Raw genomic sequence first — 15575 nt, 5'->3', positions numbered from 1 at the left:
GACCGTGAATGCCTTGGTGACTGCGTCCCCCTCCCTCCCAAGCCTCACTCTCTTCCCCTTTCTTCCTGGCAGCAGTGCCCCCTCCCTTGCTGCACTCAGGGACATGACTGTCAGCACTTCTACCCCCCCTCAGACTTCACTGTCAGCACTCAAGTCTTCAGGGACATGAAAAGGAGCCACTCCTTACACAAGGTTGGGGAGCCCTGGTGTTTGGAGGTAGGTCTCGGAGCAGAATGACGGTATGAGATGAGCTAGCTCTGAAATGAAACCACCCATCCAAAGTTTACCTCGCGCTAGGGCAGGGCCCGTGCGCCATGGCCCCTGAATTCCCGTCAGGTAGCTGTCATGTCGGGTGCCATGATGTCTGGGTACTGTGATCACTGATAGGTTTATCATCGCCGTAAGAATGCCAGTTTACGAGGGGAGGGTGGAGGGTGGTGCCCCTGTGAACCCCAGGTGCTCGGCTCCCAGGAGAGGCTACACATGGTCCAGTGTCATGCGTAGCTTCTGTGAGAATGATGAGCAATATGTTGTCCCATTAAACTTGACCCCCAGGAAATGATTTCCTGGGACCTTTCACACAGCTCCCAGAGGGACAGAGAAGTTATTATCTCAATTTTACCTTTGTTCCTAGTTATTTAGAACTTACAGATTCTTTTGGAGACTTCAGGGTGCTGAGAAATGCTCAGTCTTCTGCAATGGTACCTTCCCGAGGCAGCTGTGAATGGCTTTTCTCGAAGACGTGGCTGTCCAAGGACAGGAAACATTGTTAATTTCCTTTAAATAATTAAATACGATGTCAATACCCCACATTGCTCCATCTTTGGGAGTGACAGTTCTCTTCAGATTAGCAGTCCCAAAGAATAAAGACCATGTAGAACATGCTTTTGGTTCTCAGAAAAGCAAAAGTCAGTGCAGATAAAAAAATTTTGAAGGAACTCTTTAGACTTAAATGGCAAATGATTTAGTATTAATGCTAGTTTTTTTTAAAGAAAAAATGAATATTTAAGAGCCAATTAGTGAAACTTCTGCCTTTTAAAAACATTCATAGTTTACCTACCATGTGCTGGGTGCTGTGTTGGGCATTCGGGCTTAATATTGGGATGCGTTTCTTTCTCATCATTCCTGTGTCTAAACTTTAGAAATATTTCACAGGATTGGAATTGGACCTTAACAGTAGTTTTGTATTTTCTTCTCACTTGACGTGACACCAAGGATGCCTCTGCACACTACGACGTGTCTGAGTTCTGGTAACTTCGTGTGTTGGTATCTCATGGAAATCTTCCTATGTCGTGGCCCCCTTCTCAGCCAGATGTGAATAAAACTGAAGATGTTTCTGGTCTTTTTGGAAACCCCCCTTCCTCCTCCTGTGATGGTGCCTGTACTCAGATTTCCTGGAGCCCGTGAATGCGGAAGGCCCCGGTCCTTTGATGGGTCTGGGTGTGACAGCACAGGGAGGCCTTCTGTTCAGCAGCCATGGCCTGAGAGAAGGCTTTTCTCAGCAGCCGCCCCCTGGTCCAGCTTGTAACAAGGGTAGCTAGCTGTTGTCCTGGCCACGGGTGATGGGGCCATGCTGCACACAGCTCTCCCCCCACCGGGGCCCGGTGAACAGTGACTCATTAATCTTTGGTCAGAGTTATGAGGTAGATAAAGGAGAACCAGGCACCCATTTTGAGTATGAGGAAAATAAAACAGGAAGACTGGGTTTCTTCCTTATAACTTGAGATCCGCAGGCGCCACTTAGATCCTTGACGCTGGTGACCCTGTTCATTTCTCAGCTTTGCCCTCAGGACATGGAAACATCTTCTGAGGAAGCACCAATATGCCCTGCTTCCCGGATTGGGTCTAGGTCCCTAAACTGTGACTAGGCCAGACACACAGACACCGCTCGTGGGCTGTGGGAGCTTGGGCAAGTTACCCAGCTGCTCTGTGCCTCAGTTTCCTGCTGGTGAAGGGGACTCACACATGGGCTGCTGTGAGCATCTAGCGAGTCGAAGCGTGGAGAGTGGAGCTCAGCCAAGGAGCGGGTGTCCGGCACGAGCGCTCGGCAGGATTCCTGGGGAATCACACCCTGAGAGTGTGTCGGTGTGACGGGCCAGCCACTGCTTGGGGAGCTCAGTTGTATAGCTTGCTTTGCCATAGACGTTTTCATGGAATAGTTAGTGATGTATCTGTAGTACTTTCTACCTCAGGAGTTGTGGTGGGACAGGGGAACCCTGACCCACAGCGTGGGTGTGCGAGACGTGGCTCTGGGTAGCGTCGTGGAAACCACACGAGATTGGAGTCAGAAGTAGGATTGATTCCAGCGTTCCGTCACGTCTGTTGGCAAGGGACTTCACCCCTCCATGATGTGCTCCCGGGGTCTGTAAAAGGGGGATGGGCGTGGAATACCTGCCCAGCCTGCTTCCTGGGGGCACCTCCCAGGATGCCCAGGATGCCTGGAAATACTGGTCAGAGTGAGATTTCACACAGCGCCTCCTATGGGCCAGGCACTTCTGGAAGTGCTTTGCTCATAGTAACTTCCAAAACCTGACCACACTCCGAGGAGGGAGATGCTGTGATCCCATTTTGCAAGTGAGCCCCAGGGAGGTGTAGCAGCTGCTTGGGGTCACACAGCACAGGGGCATAGCCATAAAACTGCTGTCACTGAAGACCATGGCAACAGTCCCTGGGTCAGAGTCTTCCATACTAACCATCCTCCACTTGCTAAAGAAGGTGTGTTGGGTCCTGTTCAACACCCTGCCTTCTCAGGGGCTGGGAGGACGTTTTTGATTCAGGACACTCAAAGTCAAGTTTCTGCCTTAGCAGTACCACATTCGGGACACTTTCTACCCCGGCTGGACTCAACTTTCATTGTCCCTCCTCCCTCTCTTTCCTTGCAAGTTGGCTGGATTCTGTCACTTCAGCCCTCTCCTCCAGGGAATTAAGGCTGGTAGACCAACTGAGTAAATATGACTAAGAAAGTCAATATCCACCTAGGCAGGCATGAGTCACTTTTTTTCTTCTAGTTAGCTATTTATTCATGTACATTTTAAAGCTAGCCACACAAAGTCATTACATTGGGGCTATTAACATGTTTAATAGTGACAATAATAGGGTGTGACCCGTGGCATAAGTGCATTCAGATAAGAAAAGAGTGTTTTTTCCTGTAATTGCTGAGTTAATACCATTTTCACGGAAATGCTTGAAAACAACCTTTTAAAAAGTTCTTTGTCTAAATCCTTCCCTCATTCCTTGCTTCCCCCTTTCCAGGGGTTCTATAAATTTTTCCTGATCAGTGGCTGGGGATTAGCAAGATGGCAAGCTCTGTCCCTTTTGATGTTTTGGGCCACCTATCCTTTTGCTAGCGTTGAGCCCGTTTTTATTTCCTATTTAGGGATATGGGAGAGTGAGCGAGTGAGCGTGCGTGTGTGTGTGTGTGTGTGTGTGTGTGTATTCAGGGGGGGCACATTATTATTGTTGGTGCTTATTGATCTCTCAACTTACACATTTAAGGAAAAAGAAAGAGACATCTGCTAACTTTGCAGAAAACTAGTTGCACAGACAGGGAGTGAACCACTTTGGTGAGGAGGAAATGAAACTTTTCTTAGGTTTATTAGACCACATCCTATAAATCTGTGGCTTATTATATGTCTGATTTCTAAAAAGCATGGTGTCACAGCTGAAGTCTTATTTTTGCTTGTTAGTCATTGAAACAAATATAGATATTGCTTCATTTCCTTGGTACTCTATTTTTCAATACGTGTTATGTATGGAAAATCTGGATTTACACAACAAAGTGCATTAGAAGGGAAGTATTTGCTTTACAAATGTCTACATTGTAACTTTGCAAGCATTCTGTTAAGTTAGACTGTTTAATTTGCCTTCCTACTCCCTATTACATAAAGAATGAGAAAACAGTAAAAGTACCTTCAGAGGCAAAGTTAATTTTTTTTTAAGATTTTTTAAAAATTTATTCTTCTGAGAGAGACAGAGTGCGCGAGAGCACGAGCAGGGGGAGCCGCAGAGGGAGAGGGAGAAGAAGGCTTCCCCGCAGAGCAGGGAGCCCAACGTGGGGCTCCATCCCAGGACCCTGGAACCACGACCTGAACTGAAGGCAACACGCCCAACCAACTGAGCCACCCAGGTGCCCTGCAAAGTTAATATTTTGATAGACTTCCTTCCGGTCTTTGAAGAGAGGTATTTTAAAAATCATAGGCAAGCTCCTCTCATATTTTACGCAGTTGTTTTCTGTTTGTTTTCCATCTCTCGTGATGGAAACACTTTCCTATGTATGCCAGGAAGAGTCTCTGTAAAACTTCTGATGGTTGCCCATTCTGGCTGTGGGTATCCCTCAAAAAGCTTAGTCATGGCCCCAGGGCCGACAGACTGTTTCTAAAATTCCCCTGTTCTGGTGCCATTGCATTGCACGCGGGAGCAGATGTGAGTTAAAAATGACGAAGGCAGAATGTCCCCAGACAGTCCATACTGCCCTTGTGATGTACATGACCAGTAGCTTCGTGCGTTCAGCCCTGGATGATTCTGTGCTGGCAGACCAGCAAGTGCACCCCCCTGGCCAAATCCATTCTCAGGGTGGGATCGCTAGTGGGACCACCCATACTATTTTGTGGTTTCTCCTTTCTCTCTTTCTCTCCTTGCAAAGCTTCCTTGTTGAATTCTTCCAGGTCCAGTGAGTGCATGAATTCCCTCTTCCCATGAATCACCCCCGTAGTAGATATGGACCCTGTCAGGCCCCACTCGGAATTTCTCATGCCTCAGCGAGATCACATTCCCAGTGCATCGTGAGGTAGTGTGTCTCCTATGTGATTGATGCAGCTTGGGCACAACTTGCCCAGGGAAATAGGCCTGGAGAGGGAGAGGACCATTCGAGGCCCTCTTTACCATGTTGTTTGCCATTCCTTGGACTGAATGCCGTTCCTTTCACTTCTTACACTTTTCCTCTCACCCTGTGAGGCCGGTATATGGAGTTGGAAGCCCAGGCCGATCGAGTGCACGGAGGCCCTGCAAGGAGTTCACCCCAGTGGGAGGTGCAGGTGTTCCTTGCCCTGTGGCCATGCCTCTCGGGCTGCCTGACGTCCGCCAGGCGCCACTGCCAGGAGCCATCACGGCTCTTATCTTTGTGACTACCTCCCTTTCCCCCATTCTTTGTGAGTCACATGTTTTCTTGGCATCCCATGTGACAAAGGTCATTAATAGAGAAGACTTGACTTTTGATGCAGGACATGTTATCACCCACACAGTTTATTGTTGTGAGGTCCTCCCCTTTTGTAATTCTAGGAGGTGACAGATCACTTTTTAGTGGGCTCACCTGTGTCCAGGGAGAGTTTAAATTAGCCTAAAGATTTTTTTTTTTTTATTCCTTATGGGTTCCCCCCTGATGCAGTGACTTGGTCAGTACTTGAAGAGAGGGAGTGGATGCTTCCCACTGATGGTTGTGACATTACCTGTCACATCAGTCTGTGTATCTGTCTGTTGTGATATCTGTTTCTCAGAGTACTTTCGTATTGTTGGTGTCTTTAATGATGCCACGGAGGTAGATGTTTGGAATTTGAGAACAGATAGGAACAAGAGTTCAGCCCAGACTCTGGAGCTGCATTTCCTCATTTTTATGAAGGGCAATTACTGTCAGGTGAGCAAAGTAGGAGATCTGAGTTTTAACCCTTCCTTCTCAGGCCCGTCGTGTGCACCTTACTCAGAAGGTACTTCTTGTGTCCGCTGCTGCTAGTTTAGCAAGAGGCAATACTAAGAAATAGATCATCTTCCAGCCTTCATTCCACACATTGCCAACTTTGTCCATCGTATCTCTGAAAGTCCCCTTTCAAGCCTGTTTGCATTAAAAAATGCAGTAGTGGAAAACTTGTCTTGTTTGGTTTGCTTTGGGGAGGAAGGTGACAGACGTGGCGTAGCATGCTTCATGGGGGCACGCGCACGTGTTGGCTGTCCTTTCCATGGCGGTCCTTCTCCAATCAGTCGCTGGCCCCTCAACTTGAGCTGAAAATGAGGAAGGAGGTGGCCTTTGTACAGCCACAGAGCTTTTGACTCTTTGTTAGAAACCTCCTGGGGCATGTGTGCCTGTCCATGTGCACACGCACGTGTCTGGGCCCAATTCCTGCCGCCCCGCCCCACCCCAGCACAAGCACACAGGCAGCTTGGCGACCAGTGCAGCAGCAGAGAAACATTTTTCTCTGGGCAGGCCCAAGGAAGAGAGCTGTGTGTGCTCAGAGTGAAAGTTTCTGTTTTGGAAAGTCAGTTCCTTCCATTGAGGGAAGGAACTAAAGTCATCAGAGAAAGAAGAAGGTGAGAGGCGAGGGAGGTGGGAAGGAATTGGGGTGACAGAAGGGGGCGTGGCTGCCCCCACTGGATTTAAATCCCAGCCCCAGCCATCACTGTGTCTGCCAAGCTTTGCTGGAACCCCTGCAATGCAGCCCCGTGGCCCCAGTGGTGGCCTCTCACTGCTTAGGAAGACAGAGTTGGCAGGAGAGGATATGGGCTTGCAGGGTTGCACATGAGCTCTGGGGCCGGGGGCACAGGGATCGGGGGGAGCTCTCAGTCACTGCTGCTCAGCCTGGCTCCCCACACTGGGTTTCTCCCAGGCCCGGTGGTTCACCGAGAATCAGGCTGACCGGTGAGAGGTCCCCTCTGCCTGGGACACGAGGAGCCCCTCCACAAGAAAGTGGAAGAAACTCGTAACCACCAGGAGAGACATCCAGCTCGTTGGTTGTTCACAACTCTGTCTCCTGGATGTTTCTTTCCTCTTACCACTTTTTCATGAACACATGAGAAAGATGGGTAGAGGTGGGCAGAGGAGGAGATAGCTTGTGGTATCTCTGTCGGCTTCAGGAATGCATGTGGTTCCTAAGGGAAGCGGGGCAGTTCTGGGCCCGCGGCTCTCATTGTACACAGATAAGTTCGCTTCTCAAGGGAATGGGACCCTCCTTTCTCCTTGGCCCTGTCCTGCTTTGGACAGCAAAATGGACTCAGATCAGATTCCTGGGGTGGGGGGTAACTTTCCTCATTGCAGTTTTGCTTGGCTGGGTCACCTGCAACCATCTATTTTTCAGTTTTGCACTTAATATGTATGCTTTTGTGCCCCAGATTTTAGATGTGGGGACCAGGTTTCTTTTGAGATGTAGGATTAAAAAAAAAAAATGCACACACAACACACACAACACACACACACACACACACACACACACACACAGTTGACCCTTGAACAACATGGGCTTCAGCTGCATGGGTCCACTTCTCTGCGGATTTTTTTTTTTTTTTTGGTATAGTACTGTAAATGTATTTTCTCTTCCTAACAGTTTTCTTAATAACATTTTCTCTTTTCTAGCTTCCTTTATTGTAAGAATATAGTATATAAGACATATGACATATGAAATATGTGTTAATTGACTATTTATGAGTAGACAAGGCTTTCGGTCAGCAGTAGGCCATTAGTAGTTAAGTTTTGGGGGAAGCAAAATTTAGGTGGATTTTTGACTGCATGGGGGGGGTCAGTGTCTCTAACACCTCCCTCCTGCTCTCCCCCAAGTTGTTCAAGAGTTCATTGTATTTTAAAATCTATCATCCAACAAAATTGACTTCTCTTTCAGTCTCCAGTTCTGTGAATTTTAGCATAAATTTATATGACCCCCACTGCCATCAGGATACAGAACTGCTCCATCATCGTATACACACTCTCATGCTGTCCCTTTCTTAGTCACAGGAAATGTGGGTTTTATTTTTTATCATTTTTACCATTTGAAAGGTAATGTTGACTTGATTCCTCCCTCTCTCTCTGAGAGATTATTTTTTCACTGTTGATTATTAGACTCTCTGCTCTTCCACCGTGCCTTCTTTAGCCAAAGAGGTGTAACCATGGTGCCTTGGTTGTTGGCTTGTTAGTTACTGACGAGTCTTGGTTGGATTTCCTGTGTTTTAAACTGGCTGTTCTTGCCCACACACCCAGTGTGGGCAATTCTTTCTCAGATGTCAGGACAGATTATTAAGATTTGGGCATCACTTATAAAATGAAGACGGTGCATTTTCTATAGGTTTTGTTGAGCCAACATGGTTCTCCCAGGCTGTCCTCACTTGTCCCATTTCTTAGGTGAAGGCAGGAAGGAAGGGCTTCGAGCACCTGAGGTGCTTCCCAGATCATCGGTGCATACCAGCTCTAGGTGCTGGGACAAGCTGCGACAAGCACAGGGAGGCCAGAGCTATGTTTCACCTGTGGTGGTTCAGGGCTAATGCTTTCATAGGGAAAAGTGCGATGCGGGCATGTGTGTGTGCCTGTTTTCCTATTGAGAAATGAGCAGAGGTGACCTCAAAGTTCCCCTGCTCAGAGTGTCACACTTGACTGGCCAGCAGATGATGCCTTTGCCATGGATTCTGCTGGGGAAGGTACAAGCAATTGTACATGTGTAAATTCTTGTGTCATCTAATTCCTGTCTCTGTAATTACTTGGACACTTGCCATTGCAGCCAGTTGACAAGTGGGAACCGTGACCCAGTACAGAAAGCAGAAATTATGGGGGAGGTGACATCCAGAAACACAGTCGTAGCCCTCCTTCTGGCTTTCTGGCACCCAAAACCTTTTTAGAGTCAGGAAGAATTACAGCTGCCTTCTACGAAAGTAGCCCAGCTTCCCTGGCTGTACCCCTTCTCCCTGCTTCTTGCTTGCCAGGCTGAAGGAATATCTCAGAGTTTGGTAGATTCAGGGCATTGATGATTCCATTCAGCTAAGAGGAGCGAGTTTTGCTGATAAGAAACTACCGTTGTCAGAAAACAGGTTTCTGTAGAGGAATGTCCTCCAGGTGGATGAAGAATGGTTTTCATTTAAAGAAAGCACCACCACCACCACTAAGCAAAGCAATGCAAGCCTGGGTACTCCACTAGGCCAAACAAGAGGAGCAAAGCAGGTTAGGAACAAGTTGCTTCTCTGCATCCGGATTGAAATGATAGGGGACTCGAGACAGCCAACACAGGGATCTCCCAGCTCCCTTCTGAAAGTACTCGCCATTTGTCTGACTGACGCTGGAAGCATCGTATCATTTCTACAGACATTCACATGAGAAGGTTTAGTTTTTTTATTTGGGTGACAGATCGCATGTTAGGGCACTAAAAGATGAAAGCACTAAATATTTGCTTTAGAGAAACACAGCAAAAGAGTCTCTCATCCTCCCCACTGAAAACGGGTGGGCTTAGAATTCCATTAACAAAATTGACTGTCTGCAGTTAAACTTAGTGCCCCCCTCTAGGCATGATTAACAAGTGGGGTAGAAAGCAAGGTTGGACAGTGGCGGATTGTACTGGATTCTTTTTCATGTTGAGTGGAACAGGGCCGTTTTGTGGAGATTGAGGTCCAAGTTAGCCCAAAGAAATTCCTGACTTCTTCTTTGGCGTTGATCTCCTCCTCCTGGGTCTTTAATAGCACGGTCTTCCCATTGGATTTCCTCTCCATGAAAAGCATCTATGGGTTATTCCAGCTTTCAGGTTTAATGATAAAATCGTAATTCTTGCAAGCCTTTTTGGTAGGAGATGGTTTGCCTCAAAAGAAGAGAGGATGTTGTTTTGGTACTTGGTTACGGTTACTGCAGAGCGTGCTTCATGGAATGATTAAGAGCCTGGGGTTCAAATTCCACGACTTCAGACTCTGGCTTTGCTGCTGGCTAGCTGAATAACCATGTATATCTTCCTGAGGGCCATCTAGGTCTAAGTTTTTCCATTTATAAAACAGGGAAATTTTTGTACCTACCTTCCATTTCTTGGGAGATTTCAAATGAATTTGTGTGCAGAATGGCGTACATGGAACCCGCTAAGCATCTGTCGACATTAGCTCTGACTTATCCTCAGTGGGTATTTTTTAATTCATCTCTTTGGTGGGAAGAAAGAAACGTGAACTTGCTCCCTGGTGGGGGGTGTGGTTTAGTATTAATACTTACCCACCATTTGTTAAAAATCTGCAGTCCTTTGGGCATTGGGTTCCAGTGTTTCATAATATTCTTGTTTCACCCTCACAGCTAGTCCATGAGAGAAAAACTAATATTGTTCCCAGTTTATATATAAATAAGGTAGTAGTAGCATTTATTGAGTGCTTTTTTTTTTTAAAGATTTTATTTATTTGCAAGAGATAGAGATAGCGAGAGAGAGCACAAGCAGGAGAAGGGAGAAGCAGGCTCCCTGCTAATAAGCAGGGAGCCTGATGCGGGGCTCGATCCCAGGACCCTGGGACCTGAGCCGAAGGCAGACGCTTAACGGACTGAGCCACCCAGGCGCCCCTATTGAGTGCTTTCTATGTATCAGCTCTGGTTGAAGTGATTTTCATCCGTTTACCCACGTAAGTCTCCCAGTAGGTAGGAACTGTTGTCCTCATTTTTAAAGAGAGGGAAATTGTGGCACAAAATTAAGGAAAAAAAAAATGTGCCCTCAGTTGCATTGAGAGTGATTGGTTAGGGGGTGGGTTTTAAAGACTGGGTCTTCGTATGTTTGCAAAGGCCTCCCGATTGCACTGTCTCCCCCTGTTCTGTGCATGGGCCCCGCTCACCGCTATCATGGACGGGAAGCACAGAGCAGGCACGCAGATGCTCTCCAGATACGCCAGTTTATGATAGTTGGAAAGAAAAATCTTTATTACCGGAAGTTGCGGCTTCTGAGTCTCTTGGCATTTGGCAGCACAGATTTTTGTTTTGTTTTGTTTTGTGTGTGTGGTTTTGTTTTTTAAATAATTAGAAACAGTTAGACTCTTGTTACCACCCACAGTAAAAATTGCTTGGATCCCGCAAATTAAGGGGAAAAAAAATTAGGCCACTTGATAGAATGATTAAAATGGGGCTTTAAAGAGGAAAGTTTATTTTGCAGAGTGAGCTTTAGATGTGTAAATGCTGAGGATCCCTGGGTTTTCACCTCCTCCTTTGTCTGAATTCAGAATCAAATAATGTTAAAGGTAGTTGCTAACGAGGGGAGGGATTCTGCGCAAGATGGCTCTGGGCAGACCCCACATTTTTTTGTACTTATTAATGGTATGTCTTTTGTATGAGTGGGTGTGAGGACCAGAGCATAAAGCATATATTTGCACAGCGTGTGGTCCTTTCTGCCGCATTCCACTCCCCATGGTGGTGGGCTAAGTTAGAAGGAGGAGGAAAAGCAGGAAGCTTTGACACAGCTTCAGCAGTTTCCACTGTATGGACCCCATCCTTGAGGCTGGATGGAGTAAGCCAGACCTCTTCCAGGTCAGGAGGACTGAATCAGTGTAGCCTGGACTCTACGTTCCCTAGGACTGCGCTCTAATTATGCAAGTTGTGACCCCACTTGTGTGCAAATGACATCCGTGCCCTTGCATGTATGTTGTTCCCCTCACTCACCCTCCTCCTGAGCTCGAGGATGGGCCGCGGTCTGGGTTGATGCCTTTAGTCAAGTCAGATGTGCTGTCCATTGGAGATCCTTCAGCCAACGCCCCCCCCCCATACCTTCCTTGGAGTTTCAAGACTGTAAGTGGTCACATGGGTGAAGAGACGATTTCCTAATCCTCGTGGGAGCCCTAAGGATTTGCCTTTGTGAAAGAAGGAACATCTTGCTGGAGGGGTATCTGTCTGTGTGTCCCATCTTAAACCGCATTGCTTTTGACTTCTCTTCTATGATGATTCCCAGGCAACCTCCTCTTGCCATCCTGACTTGTTTAAATTTATGGGTTGTTGGCAAGCAATTTTTTGATGCTATTCTTCTCCTAGCCAGAGGCCAAGATCCCTTGTGGAGCAGTGCCTGAATTTAATAGATGTCATCTGGACACCAGGGAGGGGCATACAGAAGTACTGGGGGAAAAGTCTTAGAAGTGAGATTCTACCCCCAATGCTCCCAGCTCCCAGCTCCCAGACTCTTCTTCATCCCTTTCAGGGCAATGCATTCAGAGTAATTTTTTTGGTGGTACCACACAGTATTGTGTATAGTACCCTACAGTTTTAGAACAAAGGGTACAGTGTCTTAATCGACTTGCAGACAGCCTAAAAAAATACACAGTAGGCTCCCCTTTCGACTTCATTGTGAATGTCTCCGCATTATTGAGCCCTTCTCCTGGTTGTTTACGATGCTTGAAGATCTGTCCGGAGCTTTTGCGATATTGAGTGACACTCCAGGAATGCTGATTCTACTCTTCTGGCTGAGTGAGGACCTGGTTCCCCAGGCCAGGTTCTCAGGTAGACAAGACCAAGCTTGGCAGATGAGGATTAAAGGGGGACTGGAAGTTCTGGAGTGACGTAGGGATGCAGATGAGGTTTTCAGACCCCACTAATTCCGACATCAGACTTCTGGCTGAGTTGTCCCAAAGGCCATTCACTTGACTCCATAGGACAGGCATCTCCTGCTTCTGCACATCAGTTATGAAAAAGCCTTAGAAATAGGTCTTGTAGATTCTCAGGATAACACAGCAGGGGCACCAGCTCTTAGGACAGCCCCGGCCCATAGAGCCCGATGTGACTGAATGCTTCTGAACCAGGTGCTGTTTTGGTGCTAGGGATAGGGGTAGGAGCAAGATGGATTGAGTCCACGCTGAGGTCTGCTCCTTGTTGAGGCACCATCAGAAGAAGTTGCCTCCAGAGCCCCTGGAGGGAAATCAAAACTCCCTCGATGATTGCATCCCTCCACTTTGGTGTGAATGGTCTTGGTGGTGAGGCTGCCAAAGGAAGCCGTGTTCAAGTAGGTGTTTTGTGGATAAGCCCGCCTTTGGAGTTTGGGGAATTACCAGGCTTGGGCTTCTGACCATAGCCTAGATGCTGCCAGACCCATTTCTCTGCTCCTTCATCCTCACTTATGCCTGGTGGCCAGGATCTTTCTGGCCCCACCCTCTCTCTCGCCTCTCCTCCTCCGTTTTGCCCACCTAGTGGGATTTCTCACCACGTTCTTGCTCTTGCTCATTCAACATCGAGTCTTTGCTCTGCCTCTCTTCCGACCACAAAGATCTACTTACTCTACATCCCTGTGGGGCACATCTTCGGTGGGCTCCAGACAGACCAGTGTCTGAGCATTCTAAGAGCCTCTTACAGTTTAGAAGGAGGGGAAAGCAAAGGAATTTTTAAAGTACCATAAGCTGGAGCTATGTAGAATAGGGCAAACAGCCTTCAGGGCTCTGGGGATCAATGTTTTTAATTTGGTTCCTGATTTATTAAGAAAATATGTGGTCTCCAGGATTAAAAAAAAAAAGAGGTTACCTAGGGAGATTGACTGGGACTGTCTTGTGGGTCCAAGAGATAGTAATAAATTGGGTATTACCTTACAGGTCGTAGCAGCTCTTGATAAGATTATCGTGCGCGTGGGCCTGGGCTTCTGGTGCAAGACAAATGAAATAAGTCAGGTCAGAGAAATGGACCTGAGTGCCCTAATATATTGCCACAAACAATTCCCGGAGCATCTAGCCACAAACCAGAGAGTAATTTGTTCACTGAGGGCAGGGTGGGAGAATCAGTTATAAAATCTTAGGATTATGACAGGTGACTGGTAATCAAACCTACCCACCTGTCCAATCCTTTCTGTAAACCTGGGGAGACTGAGGCCTGGAGTGAGGGGATGGCTGCCCAGAAGATCACGTGGTCACGTGTAGCCGGATCGGGATAGAATCAGGGCTTTGTCTGGACCTCTTGGCTCTTCTCTTTCTATTCAGCTACCTCTGATTCAAGGTGGAATTTGACTTTGTGAACCGTTCCTGTTGAGTGCTATTAATTTTGAGCTCTTGTGAGATTAGTGTGTGAAGTTATGTGTGTTCAGTATGAATTCACTTATTTTCCACTTGAGAGATCCTCATTTTCTGGGCTGCCCTGGGTGTTGACATAATGATGATCAGGAGGCTCATGGTGGTGATGACCAGGGACTGATATAATTATCTGTGGGAGGTTAACTAGGAAGAGGTGAGCTGGAATTCACACAGAGAGAGTTTTAGAACTTTTCCAGCAATGGATGTCCTTTAGCAATACATAGAAAATCAGATCTTACCATTCATTTGTGTTTTGAATGCTGGATGAACAACTAGTCTTCGGCAGGGAATTTTATCCTCCTATATAATCCTACCACCTTCTTTCCCAGAGGATTGGTATTTGGGAATCCTTTCACAGTGTTGCTTTCTGGGGTTTTGTTAAAAACTCAGACACAGAAATGTGTGAAAATGATTCATTGAAAACAAGTCTGACACCAACAGTATGTGATACAACTTGGAAAGTGTCTAGGTTGAGGAGCTCCAATACTTGAACTCAAAGCAAGTATGACTGAGTTGACCACAGTAAGAACAGATTCAAGAGTTCACTGCTGATTTTTAAGTTTTTGCGAAGAGCGCTGGTCTGCCCCTTGTAGTCCCCATGCCCTGTAACTGGGAAACAGGCTGGTGCCCTGCCTCCGAGTTCAGCAAGTTTGTTTTGACTTGGAGCCCATGATGGGAGTGAAGCTCTCATTATGTAATGTTAAACTGGGCCGGGAATGTCAGCTGGGCTAGGCCTGCCAAAGCCTGAAGAGTTGGTTGGGAATGGGCTATGTTTAGTATGACTAATCCAACTTGGCTGGGTAAAGGGGTGGGTGGGTGTCTCTCTGAGAAGGGAGGTATGACTTGTGCTATTTCGAGTCTTAGTACTTAGTGTAAACTCTGCAGACGGAAAAAAAAAAAAAAGTTGAGCCTTATGACCAACTAGTAAAATCGGGGCTGTTGACTGATACCCAAGATTGCTATAGAAGTCTGTGGTCAAGATCAAGGTATATCACTTGCAATTAGAGAAATAACACTTTTGGGTTATGTGAAATGGTGTTTCTTAAAGTAGCCTATCCTGGTCAAGTGCTGCCTGCAGAAGTACTTAGTAATTAAAACAATTTTACAAAGTAAACATTAGGTTCCTTAATAAAAATAGCAATAAACTCTAATAAAAATTTCAAGCAAAGGAAGAGGTGAACTGTTTTACTAATAATGATTCCAAAGCATAATTTAAGGTCCATCTACTGACCTTATTGGTCTTTGTTTGGGAACTTCTTTCTCCCTTTGCCCTCATGGATCCTACTTTGAGACTCTTGGCTCAGCTTCCTCTTGGCTTTTCTTAGGGGACAAAAGAATCCTATTTTTATGCAAATGTATTGGCGGTTGAAGGTAGAAATAATCAGGAACCTTGTTTGCACCATGATCCTGAAACACAATGTGGTCCCCACCCCCACCAGAAAAAGGGTTGCCTTTTGGTGGAGATGGCAGAGCCCAGCCTCCGCCCTCCCGGAGGTAAAGGGGGGATTCGCTTTTGTTCCTTCTCTGATGAATGGAAGTAAAGTGTTCACTGAACCTGGAAACACCTCCTTTTGTGTCTGGTGCTCTCCTAACACAGGCCGTTAAACTTGGGGCAATCACTCTTGGTGGGGGATTGAATGGGGCCATTGTGGGGGGGAGGGGCTCACACTGAAGCCACTGAGGCCATAGAGCTGCCATTGTTTCTGAGTAATAAGACAAGGAGGAAGACTCTGGGGACCTGCAGGCATCCGTGTGGCCACCACACTGACTGCTTTTCTAGGTCTGTGTTATCCCCAAGGGAAACCTCCCCCCCCCCCCCCCCGCAACCATGGGGCTGGGCAAGGTCAGCC

The 15575-nt window shown here is 46.9% G+C and overlaps 1 protein-coding gene across 18 annotated transcripts in view; it reads left to right on the top strand.

Annotated features, from left to right (window-relative positions):
- Positions 1–15575, top strand: part of TCF7L2 (transcription factor 7 like 2) — a 196261-nt gene that overhangs the window by 123732 nt on the left and 56954 nt on the right. For 8 of the 18 annotated variants that reach the window (XM_073904188.1, XM_073904192.1, XM_073904190.1 and 5 more), the window contains one exon: positions 73–216. The exons of the other annotated variants lie outside the window; for them this stretch is intronic. In XM_073904188.1, coding sequence (XP_073760289.1) covers positions 73–216 — 144 coding nt within the window. The remainder of the gene's footprint in view (positions 1–72; positions 217–15575) is intronic. 18 annotated transcript variants of the gene reach the window in all.

Source organism: Callorhinus ursinus, unplaced genomic scaffold (genome assembly GCF_003265705.2).
Source record: "Callorhinus ursinus isolate GAN/ISIS: 27379988/994484 unplaced genomic scaffold, GSC_fseal_2.0 scaffold20, whole genome shotgun sequence".
Classification (NCBI taxonomy): domain Eukaryota; kingdom Metazoa; phylum Chordata; class Mammalia; order Carnivora; family Otariidae; genus Callorhinus; species Callorhinus ursinus.
The sequence above is the reverse complement of the archived record's forward strand: the minus strand, read 5'-3'. Positions and strand labels throughout refer to the sequence as shown.